The sequence below is a fragment of the Macaca nemestrina genome, chromosome 4 (genome assembly GCF_043159975.1).
Source record: "Macaca nemestrina isolate mMacNem1 chromosome 4, mMacNem.hap1, whole genome shotgun sequence".
Classification (NCBI taxonomy): Eukaryota; Metazoa; Chordata; class Mammalia; order Primates; family Cercopithecidae; genus Macaca; species Macaca nemestrina.
This window is the reverse complement of record NC_092128.1, coordinates 188,823,478-188,832,497: the sequence shown is the minus strand read 5'-3', so window position 1 is coordinate 188,832,497 and position 9,020 is coordinate 188,823,478. Positions and strand designations below refer to the sequence as shown.

Sequence of the window (9,020 nt, the reverse complement as noted above, 5' to 3'; positions counted from 1 at the left end):
TCCCGTGACTCCCTCCTAGGGTGTGGTGTTGGAAGGCGGCCCCCACTATAAACACCGAGGACCCAAGCCCTCCAAGCATCTGTGGAACAAAGACATTTTTTATTTCTTCCTACTGCCTCCACTATCCAGTGAATTTTCCTCCCAACTTAGAACATGATTCATCCAGGAGGACCCTGTTTCCAGGGGTTACACATGCGGTTTCCATGGTGGTGGCCCTGTACCCCGGTGGAAGTGGCACAAGGACAGAGAGGCACATGCCGGCCCCTCCAAGGGCCCAAGTGGTGCACGCGGCCCTCGGCTCTGCCCTGGCACCTGGGCACGGCGGCCATCCCCTCCCCCTCCCACCTTTGTAGGGGGTGAACCCATCTCCATCTCCTCCCTGTGAGGGTCCAGGGGTCTGGCTGGCCCACGTGTTTGCTGGGCACCTAGGGCAGGGCGGCGCCTGGCCCCAGCCTGTTTGCCGAGTGTGAATGAGTCCGCTGGCGGGAGGCAGCCTGGGTTGGATCTCCCCGGGGTCGGGTGGGGCAGGTCCCAGGGCCACAGGTGGGGAAGGTGCAGCCCGTCCTGGTCCCAAGCGGGGGTGCGACGGCTCAACGCTGGTCTGAGTCAGGCTCTCCCTACAGGACTCCCCCAGGTGATCTCTGGGGCCTCACTGACCACGGGCCTCCCCAGTCACCAACAGGACGGCAGAAGGCAGAAAACAGGCCGGGGGGAGGCGGCCGTTGCCACAAGAGCCCGTGGCTGCAGGGAAGACGCCTGGGCTGCAGGCGGGGCTCCTGGCAAGTGTGGGGGACGCGGCCTCCCACCGGTCGGGTCGGAGGGAGGAGGCCTCTGGGGAGAGTGGGCGACATCGGCGATCCAGGAATGGGTCTGCGACAGACTGACTCCCAGATGGGAAAACACGCGTTTCTGGAGCATCGCCTGTAACTGGAAAGACCCGGCCACACAGTCAAGGCTCAATTCCAGGGGCTGTTCCGTCAATCACGGGCCCTGGGACGGTGGCCCCGGACTGCGGGGAAGAGAGCTCTGCGCGCCCTCGTTTGTTCCGGGAGCGCCTCTGGGAGCCGCAGGGTCCGGATACCGGAGGGAGGGCGCGACCCCGTGGCGGGAGCCGCAGGGTCCTGGGCTTGCGTCCCGCCCTCTCTGCGTTTCCTTTGGCGACTCCTCCGAGACGGGCTGGGGCGGAAACACCCGCACTGAGTGTGAAACTCAGGAGCTCGCTGAGGCCCCCTGGTGCTTCCTGGGCCACGTGCACTGGCCTAATTTCACTTTGTTCCATTGCCTGTACGCTGAGAATTTCATTTTCTGGTGAGAATCCGTCATAGAAGCTCTGGTTCTGGGAACTGTCATTTCAAAGAGACGCAAAAAAAAAAAAAAAAAAAAAAAAGTCTCGATGACGCTGTGATCTCGCTGGGTTGAGAGGCCACTGCCCTGAAACCCAGGGCCCATGAGGCAAAGGGTGGGGGGTCCGGGCTGCCCGGCGCTGGCAACACAGAGGCTCCCCCAGGCCGTGCCGGGCGCTGGCGCCGCCTCTGGGGACCCCCGAATGCACCCCTCTCCCAGGCGGGCATCACGCCCCAGCCTGTGGCTCCCGGGCGCCCATCAGGGGCTGGTCCAACACCCCCTCCAGGGAGGGCTGCAGAAAAGCGCTCTGAGCCCGTCCGCCCGCACACGGTGGGCTCCCGCCGCAGGCAGGCCCAGCCCCCGGGACACGGACGCGGCAGGGACGACCCCCACGGCACAGGGTCCCCGCCACCCCCCGCGCTGGGCCCCGGGGGCGGCTGCGGGGCTGCGGGGCTGGACGGGTTCAGCTCTCCGCGTTACCTCACGCTGGCCTCTGCTCTGAACATCTGGCAGGAATATTTCTTTAAAGCCGTCTGAGCCGGGGGGGAGTCTGGCCCCGTTCCCGGAGCCTGTTCCTCCGATTTCAGAGGAACGGGGGAGCCAGCAGGAGCCGGCGGGGACCCCGGGGACGAGGCTTCCCGGGAAGTGACGGCGCTGAGGCCGCACCTGGCCCCCCAGAGCCCACCCCGAAGGGTCCCGGGCCGCCGGCGCATTCCTGCTGACGGGAGTCACTTCCGGCGCCGCCGACCCGGGCTGGGAGGCCCTGAGATGTCTGCGGGCAGCAGTGGGGGCCCTCGGGTGGGGTCACCGGGGCTGGGGAGGGCCAGGGCTGCACGACTGACACAGCTCGGACCTGGGGTCCCTGTGTGAGACCCCCGAGGCTGGGGCCTGAACCTCCTTCCTCTGTGCCCCCATCATGGCTTCTGGGCCTAAAAGGTGGTGGGGGAGGGGCAGGCTCCCAAGCACAGGGTTTCAAGCCCCTTTCCCGGCCCTGATGCTGTGGGTCCTGCCCAGACACCCAGTTCCCTTCGCAGCGCGGGGCAGGGCGGAGGGGCTTCTAGGACCTGGTCTGGGAGCCCCACACAGGCCCTCCCTCCGCAGTGGGGAGCTCGGCTGCGGGGCTGCCCCACATCCCGCCCACCCGCCGGGGTGCAGCAGTTTTAACGGGGCTGGAGCAGTAGGGAAGAAAGGGTTAGGGTCCCTTACAGTCCAGCAGCCCCCACTCCGGCTGGGTCCCAGAGAGACGGGGCGGGGGGCTCCTTCCCACTCTGCAGGGAGCTGAACATGGGTGGCCTCAGTCCCAGGTCACCCCACTCCTCAGAGACCCAGAGGGTTTCCACGCAGGACCACAGCATCTATAAGGGGCCACTCAGACCCTCTGTCTCTCTGCCTGACCACACCGTGGCTCAGAGGAACTGCTGGCATCCTGCCTGGTGTACCCCAGGCTGGATGAGCCAGGAAAGCTGAGGCAGGCAGAACCGAGTGAGGTCCCCGCTCTGTCACCCACTAGTTGCGTGAGCTCGGGTCGGAACACAGGCTCCCAGAAGCTCTGTTTTCTCAAGTTGTCAAGAGAACGCCCACTCTGCCGGTGGGAGCTGGTGGCGGGAGTAACAGTGACAGAGTTGGGGCTCCCATAAGGCCAAGGTCCATAGGCCTGGGGGCTCAGAGACCCGTCCAGATGGACGCAGCACACAGCTGCCAGGGGCCCGCCCACCCAGCCCGGCTTCCCGGCATCTGGTTTCTATTGTCCCCACATGGGAGTCACAGAGCCTGGGGCCTAGCGCTTGGGTAACATCTGGGCTTCTCAGAAACACTCACATTCCTTGGGCCAATCAAACCCCAAAGAGAGGGTGCAGTGGGCACACGGCCGGTCCATGGAAAGAGACCTCATCTCCGTTCAGGGCCTCCGGGCTTCGGGGACATCTCAGCGCCCACCTTATGGAGCTGTGGCCGGAGGGCCTGGGATCAGGACAGGCTGGGAGCAAGATGCAGCCATCCCTTCTCTGAGCCGGGTCTGGGGTCCCAGGGTGCCAGCCACAGCCAGGCAGGAGGGCCCAGAGCAAGGCCCTCCCTGGTGCCCGGCCTCTGGAGTCCCCACCCTTGGAGGCAGAGACCCTTGTGTTTAGCAGGGCGACCTCCGTGGTCTGGGGGTCCTGGGCTGTCGCCAGTTCCCTCCCCAAACATGAGACCCCAAAAGCATCAGGATCTGAGGGTTGTTTCAGAGCTGGGGAAGGGGTGGGTGCCCTTTAGCCCTCAGGAGAGCAGGCCCAGGAGAGCAGCCCTCAGGGGTGAGGAGGGCGCAGGAGGCCAGCGCCGGGCCATCAGCCTCTGCACCCCAGGGTCTGAACTCAGGGTCTGAGCGAGTCCAAGGCCGCCCTGCAGTGAGAGGGAGGGCCGGGGTTGGCAGAGCAGGGCGGTGGTGGCTCTGGAGATGGCCGTGGGGGAACCAGGGGCAGCCTGGCTTTGGGACCCCAGGCCCCAAGGTCACAGAGACCTGCCGCCTGCCAGGTCCCGATACACAAGCAGTTGTCACAGCCTAGCTGCTGGGGGGCCCTGGGAGGGAGGCGGGGGCTGCACAGTGTGGGGCAGTACAGGGTGTGGGACACGGTTTCTGGAGTCTCTGCTCCCCCAGCCTCGTCCCTACACAATCGCAGGCCCCCTCCTCCCCTCCCACGGAAGCTCAGCCAGGTTGACAGCTGGGTGCCCCTGGACCCTGAGGCTGCTGAGGCTCCCACGGACGCCATGGAGGGATGGTCAGGGGTGCCCTCTGCTGCCCATGGGCACCAGTGCAGGATGGTCCCCAGAGGGGCCCAGAGCCAGTCACTGTCCCCTGTCCGTGGCCTCTCCACTGGCCCCAGGTGCCTGGGTCCACCCATGCCTGGGAGACTCCGGCAAGGCTTCTGCTGGGGTCAGTGGATTTGCAACCCCCTCTCTGTCCTGACCCTGCCGGAAGCTGGTGAGGGGGCAGCTGGACAGGGAGGCCCCCAGGCCTGCAGACAGCAGCTTCCCTCGGCTGCAGGGACTGGGTGGGAGCCAGAGCCTGGCCCAGAGGCTGTGGGGTGCAGGAGGTGAGAGGAGCCCTAGGCCAGGGTCACAGCCCGGGTGGGAGGCATCAGGGCCCCCGTGATTATTGCTTTCAGCAATCTGAAAGACTGTGAGGTCCTGCTCCAGCCAGTGGATGCAGGACACAGCGGTCAGGATGACCCAAATGCGTAAGGGATAATTATGTCTGCCTTTCTTTTGTTCGCGGGTGCTCTCGCCGTCGTTCCATCTGCAATCAAGCACCCTTTCTTTTTTTTTTTTTTTTTTTTTTGAGACGGAGTCTCACGCTGTTGCCCAGGCTGGAGTGCAGTGGCGCGATCTCGGCTCACTGCAAGCTCCGCCTCCTGGGTTCACGCCATTCTCCTGCCTCAGCCTCCTGAGTAGCTAGGACTACAGGCGCCCGCCACCGCGCCCGGCTAATTTTTTGTATTTTTAGTAGAGACGGGGTTTCACTGTGGTCTCGATCTCCTGACCTTGTGATCCGCCCGCCTCGGCCTCCCAAAGTGCTGGGATTACAGGCTTGAGTCACCGCGCCCGGCAAGCACCCTTTCTGAAGAAAGTGAAGATGGCCTTGCTGAGAGATCTTCTGTCTCTGTGCTGACTTTTCTTCACGGCACCGATTATCTATTTCTAACAATTTTGCTATTTCTAACAGCGCTTGTAGTCCCAGCTACTTAGGAGGCTGAGGTGGGAGGGTCACTTGAGTCTAGGAATTTCAGGCTTCAGTGAGCTATGACAGCACTACTGCACTCCAGCCTGGGGAAGACAGCAAGACCTTCTTTCAAAAAAATAAAAAAAACAAAAAAAAAGAAAGAAAGAAATAGGTCAAGCGAGAATAGAACTAATCATACAAATCACGTAATTGGAAAAAGCAGCAATGTCACAAATGATCCCAAATTAATAAGACAAAGGGAAATGACAAAGATACTGCCAGAAATCAATGAAATAGAGAACAATCAAATAATATGAGTAGCAAAAACCAACGATCATACTTTGAAAAGATAGATTGATTTTGACATGAGCAAAAAAGAGGAAAATATATAATTTATAACAATAGAAACTGAAAATAGAAAAATAACTTCAGACAGAAGGGATCAAAGAAATCACAAGAACATTATGAGCAGCTGCATTCAGAAAGTTTGAATTCCCAGATCGTTTCAAGGAAAAACAAAATGCCAGAGCTGACCCCGGAAGAGGCCGGTGTGCGCCTGCCCCAGGCTTCCCAGGTAGACTGTGCCAAACTCAAGGAACAGCTGACAAACTTAGACAAACTGTCCCAGAACTTAGAGAAGGGGCAAACGGCTGGTAAAGCCGATTCCAAAACCAGCTAAAGATAATCTCAGCTTTTGCCTGCTCAGCTGTTGGGTACCGTTCCCAGACCAAAGCGAGAGTAGGGGCTGCTCCTGGCTCAGTAACGAGACACAGATGAACTGGGAGAGAAGGGAGTTAACCGGTTACAGGGAGGAGGCCTGGAAATCACTGCCAGACCAACGTTTTCCAGAGCTGTGTGCCTTCGAAGCTCTGTGTCTGCGTGTAAGTGTGCATTCTTCTAAAGACGTGAGTGATTAGCTTCTCGTCTGTCACTAAGGTCTGAGTCCTGAAGACCTTCCCCTGGAACCTCAGTGGATTTACTGAATCTAACTGGGTCCAGGTGCTGGGGTGATCACCCTTATCTTGCCTTCTGCCAAGTCACGGAGGTTTAGGGAGCTCCTTTAGTCTCCAAGGAAGCTCGTTATGGAGTTTCTTCAGACCCCAGTAAAACTTGTTTAATCCTAAACGGGTCCTGTCAAGGATTCCTTTGCTATCTTGTCAAGCTTCAAGGCCCTGGAGAGGCCTGGGCACAACTCTTGGGGGGCTTCTGTTACCTTTGCATAAGGCAGCCTTTGCATAAGGGCGCTGACTCTATCAGCTTTTAATATTTAACCTCACCACTCAGTCATTGTGGAAACAGTTGTTCCGGGGGCCTGCGTGAGTGAGACCTGGCCTGCCTCGGTACCGTTCCCAACGTGCTTGGCACAAAACAATAAAACAAACAGCAGGCCCATGAAGGAAAATATCCTAAATAAAATATTAACTTGCCAAACCCAACAGCGTATGTTTTTAAAACCACACATGATCAAGCAACGCTTGTCTGTGAATACGAGACGCATGCGTCGGGAGGTCTGTTGTGTAGCTCACCATAGTCACAGGCTAAACAGAGAAAAACATCTCAGCCAATGCAGAAAGCACATCCCACAAGGTTCAATACCCATTAATGATACAAACTCTTAGCAAAGTGAGGAGAGAGGGAAAGTTGCCTGATTTCAAGTTTTATTACTGGATGTCCTGGCTGTGGGATATGATGAGGTTTCTCTTCAAATAGCCTGATCAATCTTTTAATTCATAGTAGCCCCCACACTCTTTTTTCCCTTTTTCCTTTCTGCCTTTGTTAGATGCCCAGGCATGCCACAGTACCAGACCACATTACCAGACCACGCCACAGTACAGACCACATTACCAGACCATATTACCAGACCACGCCACAGTACCAGACCACATTACCAGACCACACCACATTACCAGACCACACCACATTACCAGACCACGCCACAGTACAGACCACATTACCAGACCACATTACCAGACCACGCCACAGTACCAGACCACATTACCAGACCACATTACCAGACCACGCCACAGTACCAGACCACAGTACCAGACCACATTACCAGACCACGCCACAGTACCAGACCACAGTACCAGACCACGCCACAGTACCAGACCACATTACCAGACCATATTACCAGACCACGCCACAGTACCAGACCACAGACCAGCTCACATTCCTTTCCTTATTTGGAAAGAGGACTAACATTCTAGCTCACTACACACACCCCTTCCCCTTCCCTCTCTTTTTCTTTTACGTGCTCACCTTATCTAAACAAATTCAAATGTTTAGCCAACCTGGATTAGATTGTATGACCCAATCCCGGCCAATGGGGAAAGGGCACAGGGGCAGGACTTGCGTCAGGAATAAAGGCTCTCGTGCCCCTCTGTCCAGGTGTGCTCTCACGGCAACTGGCCAAGGAGGCGCCCCGTGTGCAGAAGTAAAATTGCTTTGCTAAGAATCCTTTGTTCGAGTGTTCAATTTCCATAGGATTTTGAGTGTTATTCCTACCATGGCTAAGTGTAGAAAGAGAAAGAAAGAAATGCAAAGCTAGGAAGGGAAGAGAGACGGCCGTCATCGGCAGGTGACATAATCCAGCCACAGAAACCATCAGAATCACCAGCCACAGACGATTTAGCAAAGTTGCCAGATACAAGATGAAATTAAAAATCAATAGCTTGGGATTCAGCCCGGAGCCTGTTGAGCTGCAAGGAACGGTACAGTAAGATGGAAAACTCAAGATGGAGCAGGGATCCCGCTTAAGGGCCTGCAGGGCCCGAAACACAGAAGTCGAGGGAAATCTTGAGTCCTTTCGGGGAAAATTCCAGGCACGACACTGGCTTTAAAAAGTGAGTGAGCAGCCTGATAAGCAAGAAGGTCAGAACAGCTGAAAGCAACAGCCAAGGAGGTGAGAGACCAAATGCTCGGTTCCCCAGAGAAACGAAAGGTCCCATCACGCACAGACATCGGACGGGGTGGGGGCGCTGAGGACTGAACTGGGACCACCATTCTCTGTCCTCAGTTTCTTCCTGAGGGGCCTGGAGGAAGTCACACCCACGGGCCAGAGCTAACATTCCTTTCTGATGGCCCCAGTTTTTCAGGTAAAGTTTCCTTCCCTTCCTTAACCGATCGCAAATCAGAGAATATGACTGTAGCCCCCGGCTTCAAGATGTCCCACCCTTTAGGAGAAGCCAATGGGCAGCCTCCAGGTATTGATCTCTGGCCTTGCCCCCACCTCTGCCTCCCGCTTTTAGTAACCCTGAGCCGGAAGCCGTCAGAGAGCGCACATCTGCAGCACCGGCTGCCCGATTCTCCTTGCCTGGCGCCCTGCAATGAACGCCTCGCTTTCTCTCGCTGCACATCCCGATGTCGGGGCTTGGTTTTCTGTGCTGAGTAGGCAGACCCCAGTTCCATTCAGTAACAAACTTTGCAAACTGCAGATTCACAACTTTTCTTGAGCCTGTCAGAGAACTAAGGTCACAGGACAAATCTCTAGCCCGAAATCCAGAGACAGGCAGCTGCAGGGTCCTGGCATTTCCTTACCTGAAGGCCACCACAGAGGTCAAGATGGTAGAACTGGAAATTTATAACAAACTGCTGAAGGCTGTGAGCTTCAGGGAAGTGTGGAGCCCCTGGGAGCCGTGGACAGAGGGAAGTTTCATCCCTTTGCAGACTCCGCCTCCAGAAACCCCCGTAGGTGCCCGTGGGGAAGCCAGGACAAACTCCAAGAGAGGTTTAGCCCCGGTGCTGGCTGGGGAGGGACGCTCAGACTACCTCCCACCTCGGGAGGGAGCCTTAATCTTCAGGATGCCATGAAGGGTGGTAAGAGGGATGGAGAGGAAGCAGCTCTGTCCCCAGGGCAGGTGTGTTCAGCCCCAGGCTACACCTGCAGGGAGGGCCCGGTTACTTCTAGAAGCTGTCAGGGCCTGGGTATTTTCTGTTTCTTGACGAAGGTGTGTGTCTTACAATTATTCATTATATCAGGTAT

General features: G+C 57.5%; 1 protein-coding gene across 1 annotated transcript; it reads right to left on the bottom strand.

Annotated features, from left to right (window-relative positions):
• Positions 1 to 80: 80 nt before the first annotated feature.
• LOC139363028 (uncharacterized) lies at positions 81 to 2,604 on the bottom strand. The gene is made up of 2 exons (XM_071095868.1): positions 1,825 to 2,604; positions 81 to 1,343 (listed from the first exon to the last, which is right to left on the bottom strand). The coding sequence occupies exons 1-2, from the start codon at positions 2,055 to 2,057 to the stop codon at positions 950 to 952; spliced, it is 627 nt and encodes a 208-aa protein (XP_070951969.1). The 5' UTR covers positions 2,058 to 2,604; the 3' UTR covers positions 81 to 949.
• Between the last annotated feature and the right edge of the window lie 6,416 nt (positions 2,605 to 9,020).